General features: G+C 36.7%; 3 protein-coding genes and 3 pseudogenes across 4 annotated transcripts; all 6 read right to left on the bottom strand.

The window, feature by feature from the left end:
• Positions 1-3,444: 3,444 nt before the first annotated feature.
• Positions 3,445-10,616, bottom strand: LOC149264190 (putative receptor-like serine/threonine-protein kinase At4g34500). Of its 2 annotated transcripts, none has more exons than XM_089389269.1 (6): positions 10,560-10,616; positions 10,205-10,432; positions 9,609-9,859; positions 7,963-8,213; positions 7,526-7,594; positions 3,445-3,853 (listed from the first exon to the last, which is right to left on the bottom strand). In XM_089389269.1, the coding sequence occupies exons 1-4, from the start codon at positions 10,561-10,563 to the stop codon at positions 8,193-8,195; spliced, it is 504 nt and encodes a 167-aa protein (XP_089245395.1). In that variant the 5' UTR covers positions 10,564-10,616; the 3' UTR covers positions 3,445-3,853; positions 7,526-7,594; positions 7,963-8,192. The 2 variants fall into 2 exon arrangements, with proteins under 2 accessions (XP_089245395.1, XP_089245391.1); XM_089389265.1 differs by having other exon boundaries at positions 8,069-8,213.
• A 219-nt stretch (positions 10,617-10,835) lies between these two features.
• On the bottom strand, positions 10,836-11,870 carry LOC149264189 (putative choline kinase 2; annotated as a pseudogene).
• Positions 11,871-12,041: 171 nt separating this feature from the next.
• LOC149264188 (cysteine-rich receptor-like protein kinase 15) lies at positions 12,042-14,701 on the bottom strand. Its single transcript, XM_089397014.1, has 4 exons — positions 14,525-14,701; positions 14,170-14,397; positions 13,574-13,824; positions 12,042-12,116 (listed from the first exon to the last, which is right to left on the bottom strand). The coding sequence occupies exons 1-4, from the start codon at positions 14,667-14,669 to the stop codon at positions 12,042-12,044; spliced, it is 699 nt and encodes a 232-aa protein (XP_089253140.1). The 5' UTR covers positions 14,670-14,701.
• Positions 14,702-14,736: 35 nt separating this feature from the next.
• LOC149264187 (putative choline kinase 2) lies at positions 14,737-15,823 on the bottom strand (annotated as a pseudogene).
• A 230-nt stretch (positions 15,824-16,053) lies between these two features.
• LOC149264186 (proline-rich receptor-like protein kinase PERK9) lies at positions 16,054-18,670 on the bottom strand. The gene is made up of 4 exons (XM_089389260.1): positions 18,494-18,670; positions 18,139-18,366; positions 17,543-17,793; positions 16,054-16,147 (listed from the first exon to the last, which is right to left on the bottom strand). The coding sequence occupies exons 1-4, from the start codon at positions 18,636-18,638 to the stop codon at positions 16,127-16,129; spliced, it is 645 nt and encodes a 214-aa protein (XP_089245386.1). The 5' UTR covers positions 18,639-18,670; the 3' UTR covers positions 16,054-16,126.
• A 34-nt stretch (positions 18,671-18,704) lies between these two features.
• Positions 18,705-19,804, bottom strand: LOC149264185 (putative choline kinase 2; annotated as a pseudogene).
• Positions 19,805-20,730: the final 926 nt, after the last annotated feature.

Raw genomic sequence — 20,730 nt, 5'->3', positions numbered from 1 at the left:
AGGTCGTTAATTCTCAATAAATATTGATACGTACCCAAGACACTGACGTAGAGTCCTCATTTCTCTTTTAAAATTTCCTTTTAAATCTTACTTTTAAATTATATATATTATTTTGTGTTTCTGTGGATCGTGTTTTGGTTATCTGCTGGTTTCGGCCTTATGGACGATTTGTAACGGCTATGCATTAATATTGAAATTCTGCTGGCTTTGGCCATATGCTGTAAAAAAATCTGCTGGCTTCGGCCATATGTTGTAAAAATCTGCTGACCTCGACTATATGTTGATTTATGAATATAGAACATATATGTTTGTCATCCCAAAATCAACGCCCAAAATCAACGGATAAAGTTACCGCCAGAGAATCCGGTGAATGGAATTGCAATGCCATCGATGGTGCTGTTGCGACACCTCGTGGAATTATTTTGTAAGAGACGCCTCCTTGAACTTTAAATGCGACTTTTGGAGATTGCATTTCAGTTTGAGTCTGTTGGTATTAATGATGACTAAACTGTTCTGAGGGAAGGGTTTTTCTTACCATCATCGTTTAAATTAATTAATAATAATATTTTAAAATTAATTAAATATTAATAATCAAATACTTTATTTTTTGAATTTGTTTTATAATTTTATTTGAATTGAAGTTTAGAAGAATTATAAAAATGGTACATATAAATAGTTTGAAGTTCTATTTTATAAAAAGGTTTAGAATTTGTTATATATAAGTTTTAAGTGTAATTTAATTTATAAATATTGTGAAATAAAATGTTATATATTAATTTTGAATATTATAAAAATAATAAAAAAATTTATTAAAAAATTTGAGATTTAAATTCCCAACTTAATTGTATTGCTTTTCAAAAGACATTATAAAGATAACAATTAATTTAAACTAATCATATATTACCGAATCCTATCATTTCTTCTTAAAAAAACAAAACCATCAAAATATTTATAAAAATTATAATTTCATTGAAAATCAAAACAATTAGAATTTCATTAACTATGCAATTTCTAATAATAATAATTATTTGAAATACATACCTGGCTAGGTTAGTCGATAACTCAGCATGGCCTGCCCATTATGATTTGTGCGTGCTAAATGTTCAATTATTGTCCCATGCTTCCCATGCTTCCACTCTCTCCCCAAAGTATCGTCATCGTCATACTTCTTGCACTTTTAATGGAGGAGGGATGTGAGAGAGCCGTGATGTCTTTCTTCTGTAGGAGTCGAAAGAAGCAGAAGATGTCAAATAAAATTCCTTGTTCTGCTTTCGATTGCAATGGATGGAATTGACATGAGGAGTCTGAGAAGGGAGGTGTAGCTTGGGGGCTTTCTTGGCTCCCAATTTAGCATATTGGTCGGCCACCTGGTTGCCCTCAATCCTCGAGTGCGCCTTTACCTTGTGCAGAACAACTTTCGCTAACCATCTCGGGTCTTCCTTTATCTCCCTCAAAATATCGGCACCCAAATTGTTGTATATCTCGGGACACTCCTTCCCATCAGCCAGGTTCACCAGATGTGCCAACGCAAACTCGCAGTCCGTGAAGATGTCAATGCGAGTGCGAGATTGATGACGTAACTTCATATGCTTGATCGCTTCTAGAATGGCCTTAAGTTCAATCGTGGGCACCATGTTTCTGTGCTTTTGGTAGGGGTAGTAATGGCTAAAGTGATATTGAGTCCACTAGAATAAATGCCATATCCTCCCTGCCCTATTTTTTTATACAAACTCCCGTCTGTGTATATGAAGTTGGGATCCTTCGAATTTACGCACTCACATCCACATCCATTTTGTCTGCTCCCATACCTTACTAGTTTATCGCTTTTACAAATTTCAAGAAAACCCATTCTCTTTCTTATTCTCCTCTACTTATATTTTCCTGGTTTCTTTTCCTGGCCTCTCTGTAAAATCATTTGTATTTGACAAATGAGAATTTCATTCATGGTTATCCGTTTCAAAAAAAATTATTGGAGAGGCCAGAGGCAGCAGCTTTGACCATAAACATAACGCAGAATGACAAAGATGAATATGCATAATGTCATAGAGACGTAATAAAAATTCAAATGATCGAAGAATTTTGACATTAAATTAAACAAAACATGTATTGACTGCATTAGGTTTCATAATTATTCATGATATAAATCATTTTAAGATCTTTTAAAACCTAGTAACACACTAATATGGGTGACAAAGGTAAACGCGTCTCATGAAAATGGATATTCACATGGCATGGTTGAGCGCCTTAAGATAATGGGAGCTAAATTGTTTGTATATATAGAACTTTTTATGGAGATGTTAAATTATATATATATATATATATATAATTTTGAAAGATATTAAAAGGGAAAACAGAATTAAAGTTGTGGGTAAACAAACAAAGACGGTTATCTTTAGGCGGTTAATAGCTTTCGGAAAAAAGGTTGAGAATAATATTTACATAAATTTTCTGAGTAGTGGCATGAATTTTCATGGTTCTGGATTTTAACTAAACATAGTCGTTGGCCATTTTATGATAATTGCGCCTTCAAACACAACCATTAAATAAAATGGCAAATGAGAGAGATGGCTGAAACTGACAATCCCTCTGAGAAGTCTGCTCGTGGGTGTAGATACGAAGGTGGGAATTCGAGGTTCAGTTGTCTAATCCGTGAACGATGTCTAATCAATTGCATAATCGGTGAACGATGTCTAATCAATTGCTCAGTCATGCTCCAATAGAATGAATAACTTCTATGTTGCAACCAGAAACTTCTATTTAACTCTAACCCTGTTATATAACGCATAAACTGACAGATTACAATGTGATTAGAGACATCAACTTGACTCTTTTTCAAGAAGCAATACACTGTTATCATTATTAAATAAATTTAAATACAACTTCACTTTATTTTATATAAATATCAATTTATTCATTTTTTAAATTCTATTTTTAAATTTATTTTGTTAACACAACAATTTAATATAATATACATTTCTAATTTTCATCTTTTACATGTAATCAGCAGCACTTTAGCGTTCCAAAATGCTATGTATCTTACATGCTACTAAATGGTCGAGTATTAAAATATATATATATACTAGCAATTGTCCCAAAAGGTACAAAGAGAGGTCGATAGGATTATTAATTTGGAATGGTAAAATTTAGTAGCAAATATTGCAAAGGAAAATCTAATGATATTACAGAATGAAATCCCATCCTATTACAAGTAAAACTGAGAAATTTCATATACCACAATACAAGTAAAACTGAAAGCAATCTTGTAGAGTGAAATCCCATCATATTACAAAATGAAATCTCATTATATAGGATTTATTAGGGTCATTACAGAGAAAATTAGCACAAGTGGAGAGCTGATTCAGAAGGTATGACATGGACTCTGTAGAGTGAATCCCCGAATCTTGTAGAGTGAATCTCATCATATTACAGAATGAAATAGAAGTCTAAAGGATTTATCAGAGACATTACAAAGAACACTATCACAATGGAGAGCTGCTTCACAAGGCAGGACATGGATTCTGCTTATTCACCACAGAAACTCTTGTTGTTGAAGATGAGAAGCAGCACAAAAGTAAGCCATTCCACAACTAATACAAACTTACAACGATATTAACATCCTGCAAATATTCTCATCTATGAGGAGCTTTGGGGGCCTATAGATTACAAGAGAATAGCAGAAATTCTTCACTAAACATGTTAGTAGCATACTGATCATCTTGGCAGTTGGAGACAAAACTGGTGTTGAAGCTCTCTTTCCTCACAAACCCTGCAGGGGCTTTCTTGTCATAATTCTGAGTACGAAATTTGACTGCCATTTTCTGCATCTTTCTATTTATATACATTGTTTGAACTCCTGTACAAAATTTCCCACAGAAGAGAAACAAAAGATATTACAATCATATTGTAAGAGAAACAAAAGATATTACAATCATATTGTAAGAGAAATGATCTGGCTACTAACAAATGAAAACCAACATGAAATGATGATTCAAGCACTACAAAGCTAAATCCTAGTTTTCAAAATACATTCTGTATTAACTGCATGTGGGCATCAGACTGTCCTTGTACAGTGACTTAAGCTATTTGGCTAGCAAGAAATGAAAAGAATTCAAAACAAAGATGTTATTACTAATCAAGTTTGACACAAGAATAGATATGCATATTAAGGGACACAGCCACCTTTAAAGGAAAAGAAACCAATAATACTAAGATCCCCAGATATATATATATAACAATAGTGTGGAGTTATTTCAACGAGGCTTGTCAAGGTAATCCCAGCTATTGTGGATCATGAGGCATTACTTTAAGAGACAATTACGAGATCAGTTTCAAAGAAGAGCTGTAGGAGATGGATCAAACAACAGAGCAGAACTTTATGCTTTTTGGTAGATTCTGAAAATAGCAATAGAGAAAGGTTTAAATTGTCTACAGGTGATAAGAGATTCCAAACACATTGCAAAGAGGTCAAATGGAAATTTCAATCAGGAAAATTTGCAGCTGGCCCATCATTGGACGGAATCAGAGAAGCAAGGAAAATTTCCATGTCATTATCCTTTCAGCACGTCTGCAAGGGATAAATATGAAGGCTGATATATTGTCCAAGTAAGCACTGACGATGCAGAATAGATGGATGGAGATGATTGAATACACCATCTGGACCTTCTCATTCAATCTATTTCTAATCAAGCTATTATAGTAATGACCTTTTGGATGGCTGTTTTGGAAGCAGTGTGTTGTAAAATTTCCATGTTTAAGAAACTGATCGTAAGTAGTTTTCTCTGATGTCTTGAAAAACATGGAGGATTGCATTAGGTGAAGGCTTTTGAAATTTCTTAAGAGTTCATGTATGGCACAACGCACACATATATATGAGAGCACTGGATTTATCAGAGGGTTGGTGAATGGGAGATTGCTGAAGAAGCTGTGGTCTCTTTCCCAATTTCCCTGTGATCCCAGTTTCTGTGGGAAAACTCTCAACATCCAATAAAGGTTGCCAACTACACTGAAGGGAATCAAGTTTTTCTTAAACTCTCAATGAAATTTTGTTTTTTCCTTCTAGAAGAACCCTCTCATTCAGATGTGCTTTTGCATGCTGCAATCTAGAAAAACTTCTTGTCACTTTCATCGTGCCAAAACATGAAGAGTGTAAGTTTCAGACAATAAGTGCCTCGTAAATTTTTTTAAACTCACAATTTCATTACTAATAATTGGGCAAAAGTTAAAACATTGCTTCCTGGAAGAGGGCACATATAGATATATATTAAAGAAAGGGTTGACACGGAAATAAAACACAAATATCTGTTTTTAAAGTAGTCTTAAGCATGGAATACATTTCAGATTATTTTTTCTTGCTGACTACCGACCCTAAAGAGAGGGGAATTAGTTTATATTATTTTGGTTTGGTCCAATTTTTCAATCATCTTACAGAAGCAAACTGCTTTGTAATCACTATGTGCTGATAACCACAGGCTGGAGTTAAATGCTCTTTATCTGTGACTAAATATTTAAACTTTTCACGCAGGCCAGGAAGTGCTTTGCCTAGGAGACTAACAAGTGGCATAAGGACTCATTCAAACCCGTGTTCATGCATAATGCATTGTTTTTAAAGAGTGACCTGCCTTGAAGAGCATTTATGATGTATAATTTAACATTGTTCTAGGAGAGAATGTGGATCTAGGATTCACTTATTCTTATTTTATTGTAAGAGAGGTTGAGCTAAAATTCTATATAAAGAGAAGCCCTCTCATTTGTTGAGGATGGTTGGATTTGGAAGGACATCCCCTTCAAGCCTAGTCAAAAATCTGTCAGGAGGAAGAAGTTAAGGGGCTTATTCAATGTAAGGTTCACCGTTTCTATGTCGTTCACCGTTTCTCATCTCATAGGGCTGAATTTGATCGCTGGAACTGTGTCTGTAAAATCTGTTGTAAGGGACTATATTTAAGGGTAGTTATGCTCCAGAAAAAGGGAAAAGGTTGAGGTGAGATCTTCCTTCTTCTTGATGTTTTGTTATTGATCAATTCATAAGTTTTTTCTGCTGCCATTTCTATGTTTGAGGGACTGCTGCTATGTTTTGTTGTTCATGATTAAATACAAGTTTACTACCCTTTTTTTGCTGGTTGAAGATACGCACCTTTGGCAGGCCCCTCATCTTAATTTCTGCACTTTAAAGCAGTCCACATGGTTGATTATAGCATATTTGTAATAAACTCATTCAAACGCGTGTTCATGCATAATGCATTGTTTTTAAAGAGTGACCTGCCTTGAAGAGCATTTATGATGTATAATTTAACATTGTTCTAGGAGAGAATGTGGATCTAGGATTCACTTTTCTTATTTTATTATAAGAGAGGTTGAGCTAAAATTCTATATAAAGAGAAGCCCTCTCATTTGTTGAGCATGGTTGGATTTGGAAGGACATCCCCTTCAAGCCTAGTCAAAAATCTGTCAAGAGGAAGAAGTAAGGTTCACCGTTTCTATGTCGTTCACCGTTTCCCATCTCATAGGGCTGAATTTGGTCGCTGGAACTGTGTCTGTAAAATCTGTTGTAAGGGACTATATTTAAGGGTAGTTATGCTCCAGAAAAAGGGAAAAGGGAAAAGGTTGAGGTGAAATCTTCCTTCTTCTTGATGTTTTGTTATTGATCAATTCATAAGTTTTTTCTGCTGCCATTTCTATGTTTGAGATTTCTGCACTTTAAAGCAGTCCACATGGTTGATTATAGCATATTTGTAACAACATGGGTCACACCTCATTTCATTTACATTTTGGACCCTCTTCAATCTAGACTTTGACTTCATTTTGGCCAAATAGAATGGCACTTGTCTTGGTCCACCATCCCATTTAATCAAAAGTTTATTTTACACTTTACTTAGGGATTCCCCCTTTTTGCTGGAGGAGGGCCAGCCTGGAGAGAAAGAAGGTGGTCTTGTGGTGACATTAGACAAACCCCCCGAGTTCCCCTCAGGCTGCAATTGTGTCTCAGGGCTTTATCACTTTGAGTGCAGGTTTGGGAGGTAACATTGCACATCCAGCACAAAATATAATATTTATAAGGTTAATAATAGGTTTATAAATAAAAAAAAATTAACTAATAAAGTCATCTTATACCTTTCAAAAGGTAGGACTCCAATTCTGATGCATGCCGGGAATGAAATGATGCCATGCTTCTTTGTCCATACTATTACTTCTAGTTAAATAAAATAATTGAGTTTCTTGCAATTAAGTTAAGGTTCTTGCTAAAAGTTCCCTTGAAGAACATGCAACTAAGGGAGTTAACCAAATCATATTAGATTGATTAAGCTTGTTTGTACTTACTATTTTCCCTCCCTTATTGTGCCTAACAACTTACCTTAAAAATTTTAGATGCCATTTTAAAATTAAAATATCCTCCGTAAGGAACTCAGAATTTAGCCAAACTTGAGTATATTTCCTACTGTTGTTTTAAGTTATGCGAAATTTCATCACACAAGATGTTTTCATGTATGCAATAGTAGTTAAGATAAATGAATGTTAAATTTAGGAAAACCTGTATTTCTGATCGTGATCATGATCGCCATGGTTCTTCTTGAACAATCCATGCATGCCACTCTTCTTGCTGCAATCAAAATGTCAAAAGAATTTGGGGGAGTTATATTTTTTGATATAAATCTTCCTTTGCCACTTTGGAGGTCTCGAGATGAGACAAGGAAACTTATCCAAAGTGCATGGAATGAGGCAAATGTCATTGAGGTAACCATGCAAGAATTGGAATTTTTTATTGGTGTGCGCTTTATTACTCTGTTTCCACAAACTAAAACAGGATTATGAATGTTTTCTATTTCACATAGATACATAGCTTATACAAAAATATAGACATCTAATAATATTTCATAAGCTAGGGCATTGCATTCAACCTTTATTTGACACCCAATTTTTCTAGAAGCAACACAAAAGTAAGTCATTCCACAACTACTACAAACTTACAACAATATTGACATTCTGCAAATATTCTCATCTATGAGGAGCTTTCGCGGCCTATAGATTACAAGAGAATAGCAGAAATTCTTCACTAAACATGTTAGTAGCGTACTGATCATCTTGGCAGTTGGAGACAGATCTGGTGTTGAAGCTCTCTTTCCTCACAAACCCAGCAGGGCCTTTCTTGTCATAATTCTGAGTACAAAATTTGACTGTCATTTTCTGCATCTTTCTATTTATATACATTGTTTGAACTCCTGTACAAAATTTCCCACAGAAGAGAAACAAAAGATATTACAATCATATTGTAAGAGAAACAAAAGATATTACATTCATATTGTAAGAGAAATGATCTGGCTACTAACAAATGAAAACCAACATGAAATGACGATTCAAGCACTACAAAGCTAAATCCTAGTTTTCAAAATACATTCTGTATTAACTGCATGTGGGCATCAGACTGTCCTTGTACAGTGACTTAAGCTATTTGGCTAGCAAGAAATGAAAAGAATTCAAAACAAAGATGTTATTACTAATCAAGTTTGACACAAGAATAGATATGCATATTAAGGGACACAGCCATCTTTAGAGGAAAAGAAACCAATAATACTAAGATCCCCAGATATATATATAACAATAGTGTGGAGTTATTTCAACGAGGCTTGTCAAGGTAATCCCAGCTATTGTGGATCATGAGGCATTACTTTAAGAGACAATTACGAGATCAGTTTCAAAGCAGAGCTGTAGGAGATGGATCAAACAACAGAGCAGAACTTTATGCTTTTTGGTAGATTCTGAAAATAGTAATAGAGAAAGGTTTAAATTGTCTACAGGTGATAAGAGATTCCAAACACATTGCAGAGAGGTCAAATGGAAATTTCAATCAGGAAAATTTGCAGCTGGCCCATCATTGGACGGAATCAGAGAAGCAAGAAAAAATTCCATGTCATTATCTTTTCAGCATGTCTGCGAGGGATAAATATGAAGGCTGATATACTGTCCAAGTAAGCACTGAGGATGCAGAACAGATGGATGGAGATGATTGAATACCCCATCTGGACCTTCTCATTCAATTTATTTCTAATCAAGCTATTATAGTAATGACCTTTTGGATGGTTGTTTTGGAAGCAGTTTGTTGTAAAATTTCCATGTTTAAGAAACTGATTGTAAGTAGTTTTCTTTGGTGTCTTGAAAAACCTGGAGGATTGCATTAGGTGAAGGCTTTTGAAATTTCTTAAGAGTTCATGTATGGCACAACACACAGACATATATGAGAGCACTGGATTTATCAGAGGGTTGGTGGATGGGAGATTGCTGAAGAAGCTGTGGTCTCTTTCCCAATTTCCCTGTGATCCCAGTTTTTGTGGGAAAACTCTTATTCTCAACACATAAAAATACATATACATATAAAAATAATTATATGGGTTTTAAAGTTACTGTGCTTTAGTTAAAAAAATAAAGTGTGTTGCCAATAATCTATTGAGTTTTTAGTATGAACGCGTTTTAAACTTAATATATTGATATGAATGGTTTGGTTTTGGTTTTGTTGTTTTACTATCAAATGTGATGGTTAATGTAACAAAACCTCTTCCAGGTACATGCTTCAAACCAACGCAGGCAGATTCAAAGACTTGGAATCTTGATATTCATACCTGAAATTCATAGTCTGCCTGTTTTCTGTTTTCATCTAGCATCTTGACCGCAACACAAAAATCATCAGGGAACTGAGCTCTGTATACAGAACCAAAGCCTCCCTGCCCAAGGAGGTTATAGCTACTAAAATTATTTGTAGCTGCTTGTAAAACAGAATACTCTATAGCAGATGCGCATCCCTTCCTTTTACCAGTTCTGAAAGAGCTTAAACGAGTAAGCAAGGGGCCAAGTGACATTCCATTATTGGCATCTGCACATAAGTAAAATGCAATTTGGTTAAAGAAAATTTTGAGTTTAAATTTAATTTGCAATAAGGATCATAAAGAGGCTATGAGAAGAATGCCAGTCTCTATAACGGGTTTTCTTCCCCAAAATTCTTGTTTATGATGCTTAGGTTAAAAGACATTCCCTTCTCCATAGCAAACTTTTACAGTATATGTAAAACCAACAAAGAACATATTTCCGCATAGATATAAGTACTTGTGGAAAGATTAGATTCATTTTCCCGATTGAAAGTTTAGTATTCTGAGAAGAATATCGAATAGTAACTTGTTCAAACATTGAAAGAAAGCGGTTCCATGAATTAGTACCCAACCTGAGTCATCAATATCTGACTGTTTTCGTAATGCTGGAGGTTGAGATGATGGAAGAACTGGACATAAACGACTCCTGGACACCCATGTACAAGTCCAATATGTGAAAAGGATGATGATGGCCCCTAAAATGAGGAGCACAAGAGCAATGGCCACAATGATCAGAACTTTGAGATGTTGAATTTCATGTCTTGTGGACTTCAGGGGCTTTGTTTGCTGTAGGGTTGTTGCTGAAATCACAATAGTTAAATCAACAAAAACCATAGTCAATACTCCTCATACAAAACCCAGGTTAAGTCCAGAACATTATCCAACGTTAACTTAAACATGAAAAAATAGAGTTGGCAGTACACTCACACATTGTAGCCACAGGAGCCACGGACTTAGCTGCTTTGAGAAAAGATTGGCTTGGGCTTGGTCCTGGGCTTATACAATCACTGAAACATGCGAAAATAGATTTGGCAGTACACTTACAGATTGAAGCCATAGGAGCCACGGACATACCTGGTTTGAAAAAAGATGGGCTTGGGCTTGGGCTTGCATTCAGATGTGCTTTTGCATGCTGCAATCTAGAAAAGCTTCTTGTCACTTTCATCGTGCCAAAACATGAAGAGTGTAAGTTTCAGACAATAATCACAGACAATAATCTAAAAAGATTTTGCGAACAATAAAACCCTGAAAAGCATTCTTTCAGATTTAATTGTTCAGAACAGAAAACTTGCAAAAGTCTGCAACTGGTTAGTTGATGAGAGCAGTGAAGAATTCCTTCAAATCATGAAAAAAGTGATGTCTATAAATATTTTCAGGTGGAGTATTCTCACAATTATTGTCAAGCACTTATCTTCATCGTTAATATCATGTTTGCATAATGTAAGTCATTGTGACAAAATCCAATGCTTTCACTCTCGCCTGATAACATCTTCTCCAGAAAATTGACCTCATCTTCTATGAAATCCAATCGGAATCCAGCAACCTCAAGGTCAGGACATAGCGCCAACGCTGTCTTTAACCAGTTTCTGGTTTTAATAACAAAAGATTCAGCAAAGAAAAAGAAAAAAGTACATCACAAGCAATTTGATAAAGATCCAAGAACAACCCTGAGGCCCATCCAGAGCTTTGGTTGCCGAGGGCCGAATATGTCAACGTGATGAAATTCCCACAACTTTGATGCTATTTTAGCAGATATTTTAGGATTTTTCAAATCAGGGGGCGACAGTGTCTAAGTCTCTCGTACAAATTAAAAAAAAAATGTCAGAATTCAGTGATTTTGATTTAAAGAAACATCTTCAGTGAAGAATTAGTTGAAAAGTCTAAAGAACTTACCCTGGCATTCAGAAATTCCTCAATGCGGCCATTAGGGAAGGAAGCCAGGAGACGGGGGCCCTGCCCGAGCCTGGAAATGCACTCAAATGCCCTAATCTCGTATTCTCGATCAGAAAACACATTCGCACGGGCATCTCCATAGATCCGAACCTTGACCTTCCTAGGATTTTCCTCCTCTCTGGTCTGCCAACTGCACTTGAAAATCTCATTCGTCATGCCGCCCGTGAGAGGCCTGATTTCCATCTTCTTTTCGTCGATAACGTCCGCCCAATGCAGAGCGAGGGTTTGCAAAGTACCCTCGGCTTCTTTGGGCAAAATAGAACTCTGTTCTATGGTAGCGGCCATGAATAACGACTCGAAATTTCTGCGCTGCAGAATTCTGTTGAACTCAGAAAAGAATGGATCGTGCATCAGGTGGAAGATAACTGCAGGAAGTTAACACGACCCGCCATTCCCTCGCAGAACTGTCCAGCCAGAATCCGATGCCACGTGTCAGTATGGGAACAAAGGAGCCATTCAGAATTCGATGCCATGTGTCAGCACGAGAGCCAAAGGAACGACGAACCCAGCAGGGCCTTTCTTGTCATAATTCTGAGTACAAAATTTGACTGTCATTTTCTGCATCTTTCTATTTATATACATTGTTTGAACTCCTGTACAAAATTTCCCACAGAAGAGAAACAAAAGATATTACAATCATATTGTAAGAGAAACAAAAGATATTACATTCATATTGTAAGAGAAATGATCTGGCTACTAACAAATGAAAACCAACATGAAATGATGATTCAAGCACTACAAAGCTAAATCCTAGTTTTCAAAATACATTCTGTATTAACTGCATGTGGGCATCAGACTGTCCTTGTACAGTGACTTAAGCTATTTGGCTAGCAAGAAATGAAAAGAATTCAAAACAAAGATGTTATTACTAATCAAGTTTGACACAAGAATAGATATGCATATTAAGGGACACAGCCATCTTTAGAGGAAAAGAAACCAATAATACTAAGATCCCCAGATATATATATAACAATAGTGTGGGGTTATTTCAACGAGGCTTGTCAAGGTAATCCCAGCTATTGCGGATCATGAGGCATTACTTTAAGAGACAATTACGAGATCAGTTTCAAAGCAGAGCTGTAGGAGATGGATCAAACAACAGAGCAGAACTTTATGCTTTTTGGTAGATTCTGAAAATAGTAATAGAGAAAGGTTTAAATTGTCTACAGGTGATAAGAGATTCCAAACACATTGCAGAGAGGTCAAATGGAAATTTCAATCAGGAAAATTTGCAGCTGGCCCATCATTGGACGGAATCAGAGAAGCAAGGAAAAATTCCATGTCATTATCTTTTCAGCATGTCTGCGAGGGATAAATATGAAGGCTGATATACTGTCCAAGTAAGCACTGAGGATGCAGAACAGATGGATGGAGATGATTGAATACCCCATCTGGACCTTCTCATTCAATTTATTTCTAATCAAGCTATTATAGTAATGACCTTTTGGATGGCTGTTTTGGAAGCAGTTTGTTGTAAAATTTCCATGTTTAAGAAACTGATTGTAAGTAGTTTTCTTTGGTGTCTTGAAAAACCTGGAGGATTGCATTAGGTGAAGGCTTTTGAAATTTCTTAAGAGTTCATGTATGGCACAACACACAGACATATATGAGAGCACTGGATTTATCAGAGGGTTGGTGGATGGGAGATTGCTGAAGAAGCTGTGGTCTCTTTCCCAATTTCCCTGTGATCCCAGTTTTTGTGGGAAAACTCTTATTCTCAACACATAAAAATACATATACATATAAAAATAATTATATGGGTTTTAAAGTTACTGTGCTTTAGTTAAAAAAATAAAGTTTGTTGCCAATAATCTATTGAGTTTTTAGTATGAACGCGTTTTAAACTTAATATATTGATATGAATGGTTTGGTTTTGGTTTTGTTGTTTTACTATCAAATGTGCTGGTTAATGTAACAAAACCTCTTCCAGGTACATGCTTCAAACCAACGCAGGCAGATTCAAAGACTTGGAATCTTGATATTCATACCTGAAATTCATAGTCTGCCTGTTTTCTGTTTTCATCTAGCATCTTGACCGCGACACAAAAATCATCACGGAACTGAGCTCTGTATACAGAACCAAAGCCTCCCTGCCCAAGGAGGTTATAGCTACTAAAATTATTTGTAGCTTCTTGTAAAAAAGAATACTCTATAGCAGATGCGCATCCCTTCCTTTTACCAGTTCTGAAAGAGCTGAAACGAGTAAGCAAGGGGCCAAGTGACATTCCATTATTGGCATCTGCACATAAGTAAAATGCAATTTGGTTAAAGAAAATTTTGAGTTTAAATTTAATTTGCAATAAGGATCATAAAGAGGCTATGAGAAGAATGCCAGTCTCTATAACGGGTTTTCTTCCCCAAAATTCTTGTTTATGATGCTTAGGTTAAAAGACATTCCCTTCTCCATAGCAAACTTTTACAGTATATGTAAAACCAACAAAGAACATATTTCCGCATAGATATAAGTACTTGTGGAAAGATTAGATTCATTTTCCCGATTGAAAGTTTAGTATTCTGAGAAGAATATCGAATAGTAACTTGTTCAAACATTGAAAGAAAGCGGTTCCATGAATTAGTACCCAACCTGAGTCATCAATATCTGACTGTTTTCGTAATGCTGGAGGTTGAGATGATGGAAGAACTGGACATAAACGACTCCTAGACACCCATGTACAAGTCCAATATGTGAAAAGGATGATGATGGCCACTAAAATGAGGAGCACAAGAGCAATGGCCACAATGATCAGAACTTTGAGATGTTGAATTTCATGTCTTGTGGACTTCAGGGGCTTTGTTTGCTGTAGGGTTGTTGCTGAAATCACAATAGTTAAATCAACAAAAACCATAGTCAATACTCCTCATACAAAACCCAGGTTAAGTCCAGAACATTATCCAACATTAACTTAAACATGAAAAAATAGAGTTGGCAGTACACTCACACATTGTAGCCACAGGAGCCACGGACTTAGCTGCTTTGAGAAAAGATTGGCTTGGGCTTGGGCATGGGCTTATACATTCACTGAAACATGCGAAAATAGATTTGGCAGTACACTTACAGATTGAAGCCATAGGAGCCACGGACATACCTGGTTTGAAAAAAGATGGGCTTGGGCTTGGGCTTGCATTCAGATGTGCTTTTGCATGCTGCAATCTAGAAAAGCTTCTTGTCACTTTCATCGTGCCAAAACATGAAGAGTGTAAGTTTCAGACAATAATCTAAAAAGATTTTGCGAACAATAAAACCCTGAAAAGCATTCTTTCAGATTTAATTGTTCAGAACAGAAAACTTGCAAAAGTCTGCAACTGGTTAGTTGATGAGAGCAGTGAAGAATTCCTTCAAATCATGAAAAAAGTGATGTCTATAAATATTTTCAGGTGGAGTATTCTCACAATTATTGTCAAGCACTTATCTTCATCGTTAATATCATGTTTGCATAATGTAAGTCATTGTGACAAAATCCAATGCTTTCACTCTCGCCTGATAACATCTTCTCCAGAAAATTGACCTCATCTTCTATGCAATCCAGTCGGAATCCAGCAACCTCAAGGTCAGGACATAGCGCCAACACTGTCTTTAACCAGTTTCTGGTTTTAATAACAAAAGATTCAGCAAAGAAAAAGAAAAAAGTACATCACAAGCAATTTGATAAAGATCCAAGAACAACCCTGAGGCGCATCCAGAGCTTTGGTTGCCAAGGGTCGAATATGTCAAGGTGATGAAATTCCCACAACTTTGATGCTATTTTAGCAGATATTTCAGGATTTTTCAAATCAGGGGGCGACAGTGTCTAAGTCTCTCGTACAAATTAAAAAAAAAAATGTCAAAATTCAGTGATTTTGATTTAAAGAAACATCTTCAGTGAAGAATTAGTTGAAAAGTCTAAAGAACTTACCCTGGCATTCAGAAATTCCTCAATGCGGCCATTAGGGAAGGAAGCCAGGAGACGGGGGCCCTGCCCGAGCCTGGAAATGCACTCAAATGCCCTAATCTCGTATTCTCGATCAGAAAACACATTCGCACGGGCATCTCCATAGATCCGAACCTTGACCTTCCTAGGATTTTCCTCCTCTCTGGTCTGCCAACTGCACTTGAAAATCTCATTCGTCATGCCGCCCGTGAGAGGCCTGATTTCCATCTTCTTTTCGTCGATAACGTCCGCCCAATGCAGAGCGAGGGTTTGCAAAGTACACTCGGCTTCTTTGGGCAAAATAGAACTCTGTTCTGTGGTAGCGGCCATGAATAACGACTCGAAATTTCTGCGCTGCAGAATTCTGTTGAACTCAGAAAAGAATGGATCGTGCATCAGGTGGAAGATAACTGCAGGAAGTTAACACGACCCGCCATTCCCTCGCAAAACCACTCCCTCGTAGAACTGTCCCGCCAGAATCCGATGCCACGTGTCAGTATGGGAACAAAGGAGCCATTCAGAATTCGATGCCATGTGTCAGCACGAGAGCCAAAGGAACGACGAACCCAGCAGGGCCTTTCTTGTCATAATTCTGAGTACAAAATTTGACTGTCATTTTCTGCATCTTTCTATTTATATACATTGTTTGAACTCCTGTACAAAATTTCCCACAGAAGAGAAACAAAAGATATTACAATCATATTGTAAGAGAAACAAAAGATATTACATTCATATTGTAAGAGAAATGATCTGGCTACTAACAAATGAAAACCAACATGAAATGATGATTCAAGCACTACAAAGCTAAATCCTAGTTTTCAAAATACATTCTGTATTAACTGCATGTGGGCATCAGACTGTCCTTGTACAGTGACTTAAGCTATTTGGCTAGCAAGAAATGAAAAGAATTCAAAACAAAGATGTTATTACTAATCAAGTTTGACACAAGAATAGATATGCATATTAAGGGACACAGCCATCTTTAGAGGAAAAGAAACCAATAATACTAAGATCCCCAGATATATATATAACAATAGTGTGGAGTTATTTCAACGAGGCTTGTCAAGGTAATCCCAGCTATTTTGGATCATGAGGCATTACTTTAAGAGACAATTACGAGATCAGTTTCAAAGCAGAGCTGTAGGAGATGGATCAAACAACAAAGCAGAACTTTATGCTTTTTGGTAGATTCTGAAAATAGTAATAGAGAAAGGTTTAAATTGTCTACAGGTGATAAGAGATTCCAAACACATTGCAGAGAGGTCAAATGGAAATTTCAATCAGGAAAATTTGCAGCTGGCCCATCATTGGACGGAATCAGAGAAGCAAGGAAAAATTCCATGTCATTATCTTTTCAGCATGTCTGCGAGGGATAAATATGAAGGCTGATATACTGTCCAAGTAAGCACTGAGGATGCAGAACAGATGGATGGAGATGATTGAATACCCCATCTGGACCTTCTCATTCAATTTATTTCTAATCAAGCTATTATAGTAATGACCTTTTGGATGGCTGTTTTGGAAGCAGTTTGCTGTAAAATTTCCATGTTTAAGAAACTGATTGTAAGTAGTTTTCTTTGGTGTCTTGAAAAACCTGGAGGATTGCATTAGGTGAAGGCTTTTGAAATTTCTTAAGAGTTCATGTATGGCACAACACACAGACATATATGAGAGCACTGGATTTATCAGAGGGTTGGTGGATGGGAGATTGCTGAAGAAGCTGTGGTCTCTTTCCCAATTTCCCTGTGATCCCAGTTTTTGTGGGAAAACTCTTATTCTCAACACATAAAAATACATATACATATAAAAATAATTATATGGGTTTTAAAGTTACTGTGCTTTAGTTAAAAAAAAAAAGTTTGTTGCCAATAATCTATTGAGTTTTTAGTATGAACGCGTTTTAAACTTAATATATTGATATGAATGGTTTGGTTTTGGTTTTGTTGTTTTACTATCAAATGTGCTGGTTAATGTAACAAAACCTCTTCCAGGTACATGCTTCAAACCAACGCAGGCAGATTCAAAGACTTGGAATCTTGATATTCATACCTGAAATTCATAGTCTGCCTGTTTTCTGTTTTCATCTAGCATCTTGACCGCAACACAAAAATCATCAGGGAACTGAGCTCTGTATACAGAACCAAAGCCTCCCTGCCCAAGGAGGTTATAGCTACTAAAATTATTTGTAGCTGCTTGTAAAACAGAATACTCTATAGCAGATGCGCATCCCTTCCTTTTACCAGTTCTGAAAGAGCTGAAACGAGTAAGCAAGGGGCCAAGTGACATTCCATTATTGGCATCTGCACATAAGTAAAATGCAATTTGGTTAAAGAAAATTTTGAGTTTAAATTTAATTTGCAATAAGGATCATAAAGAGGCTATGAGAAGAATGCCAGTCTCTATAACGGGTTTTCTTCCCCAAAATTCTTGTTTATGATGCTTAGGTTAAAAGACATTCCCTTCTCCATAGCAAACTTTTACAGTATATGTAAAACCAACAAAGAACATATTTCGGCATAGATATAAGTACTTGTGGAAAGATTAGATTCATTTTCCCGATTGAAAGTTTAGTATTCTGAGAAGAATATCGAATAGTAACTTGTTCAAACATTGACAGAAAGCGGTTCCATGAATTAGTACCCAACCTGAGTCATCAATATCTGACTGTTTTCGTAATGCTGGAGGTTGAGATGATGGAAGAACTGGACATAAACGACTCCTGGACACCCATGTACAAGTCCAATATGTGAAAAGGATGATGATGGCCCCTAAAATGAGGAGCACAAGAGCAATGGCCACAATGATCAGAACTTTTAGATGTTGAATTTCATGTCTTGTGGACTTCAGGGGCTTTGTTTGCTGTAGGGTTGTTGCTGAAATCACAATAGTTAAATCAACAAAAACCATAGTCAATACTCCTCATACAAAACCCAGGTTAAGTCCAGAACATTATCCAACATTAACTTAAACATGAAAAAATAGAGTTGGCAGTACACTCACACATTGTAGCCACAGGAGCCACGGACTTAGCTGCTTTGAGAAAAGATTGGCTTGGGCTTGGGCCTGGGCTTATACATTCACTGAAACATGCGAAAATAGATTTGGCAGTACACTTACAGATTGAAGCCATAGGAGCCACGGACATACCTGGTTTGAAAAAAGATGGGCTTGGGCTTGGGCTTGCATTCAGATGTGCTTTGGCATGCTGCAATCTAGAAAAGCTTCTTGTCACTTTCATCATGCCAAAACATGAAGAGTGTAAGTTTCAGACAATAATCACAGACAATAATCTAAAAAGATTTTGCGAACAATAAAACCCTGAAAAGCATTCTTTCAGATTTAATTGTTCAGAACAGAAAACTTGCAAAAGTCTGCAACTGGTTAGTTGATGAGAGCAGTGAAGAATTCCTTCAAATCATGAAAAAAGTGATGTCTATAAATATTTTCAGGTGGAGTATTCTCACAATTATTGTCAAGCACTTATCTTCATCGTTAATATCATGTTTGCATAATGTAAGTCATTGTGACAAAATCCAATGCTTTCACTCTCGCCTGATAACATCTTCTCCAGAAAATTGACCTCATCTTCTATGCAATCCAGTCGGAATCCAGCAACCTCAAGGTCAGGACATAGCGCCAACGTTGTCTTTAACCAGTTTCTGGTTTTAATAACAAAAGATTCAGCAAAGAAAAAGAAAAAAGTACATCACAAGCAATTTGATAAAGATCCAAGAACAACCCTGAGGCGCATCCAGAGCTTTGGTTGCCGAGGGCCGAATATGTCAAGGTGATGAAATTCCCACAACTTTGATGCTATTTTAGCAGATATTTCAAGATTTTTCAAATCAGGGGGCGACAGTGTCTAAGTCTCTCGTACAAATTAAAAAAAAACTGTCAGAATTCAGTGATTTTGATTTAAAGAAACATCTTCAGTGAAGAATTAGTTGAAAAGTCTAAAGAACTTACCCTGGCATTCAGAAATTCCTCAATGCGGCCATTAGGGAAGGAAGCCAGGAGACGGGGGCCCTGCCCGAGCCTGGAAATGCACTCAAATGCCCTAATCTCGTATTCTCGATCAGAAAACACATTCGCACGGGCATCTCCATAGATCCGAACCTTGACCTTCCTAGGATTTTCCTCCTCTCTGGTCTGCCAACTGCACTTGAAAATCTCATTCGTCATGCCGCCCGTGAGAGGCCTGATTTCCATCTTCTTTTCGTCGATAACGTCCGCCCAATGCAGAGCAAGGGTTTGCAAAGTACCCTCGACTTCTTTGGGCAAAATAGAACTCTGTTCTGTGGTAGCGGCCATGAATAACGACTCGAAATTTCTGCGCTGCAGAATTCTGGTGAACTCAGAAAAGAATGGATCGTGCATCAGGTGGAAGATAACTGCAGGAAGTTAACACGACCCGCCATTCCCTCGCAGAACCACTCCCTCGCAGAACTGTCCCGCCAGAATCCGATGCCACGTGTCAGTATGAGGAACAAAGGAGCCATTCAGAATTCGATGCCACGTGTCAGCACGAGAGCCAAAGGAACGACGAAAGTCTGTTCCAAAGGAAGGCCTATCGGCCTAATTATAATAATTATTATTATTTTCAACTTCAAAATATTCTATTTAAATTTTGCCACGCATACTTGTCAAGTACACCCTCATATTTTCCCACGCATCTGCCAACACTAGCGATTAGAGACACAGTTTTACGTCTTCTCCGATCCGTTGGGTGCCGTACGGGTCGAGTAGACCCTCATATTTTCCGGCGGACCATAAACCATCTGTCTAACATGAGCTAATCTAACCATCTGTCTAACATGAGCTAATAGAGACATAGTTTTACATATTTTTGAAAATAAAATATAAAAAGAGGAGTTGTCTATAATGTGATGTTTTGGAGATTTCGATGACGGGATCCGGCAGAAGAAATTGAGGTTAAATTTTGATTTGTTGCAGTTAAAATGGTTTTTTAACTGCATATTTGGATTCAGGACCCTGTAAAACCCTTGGGCCGCTTTGATTGTGCAGAAACTAGCTATCAAACTTGTGATTCCAATAAATTGCTACCGGATTTTGACCATAAAAACCCACCAAAGAAACTTCCAAAAATTTTAAAATAATAATTTTATTAAAGAAGAAACTGCATGTTGTCATTGTTTATTGAAATCATGAATCTTTACTTTTTACCTATTTTGAAATTATATGGATATATAAATAAAGTGCTGGCATATAAAATGATT

Source organism: Pinus tabuliformis, chromosome 6 (genome assembly GCF_031772625.1).
Source record: "Pinus tabuliformis cultivar Carrire ecotype Pingquan chromosome 6, CPIR1, whole genome shotgun sequence".
NCBI lineage: Eukaryota > Viridiplantae > Streptophyta > Pinopsida > Pinales > Pinaceae > Pinus > Pinus tabuliformis.
Note: the sequence above shows the minus strand (reverse complement) of the source record. Positions and strands in the feature narration are given on the sequence as shown.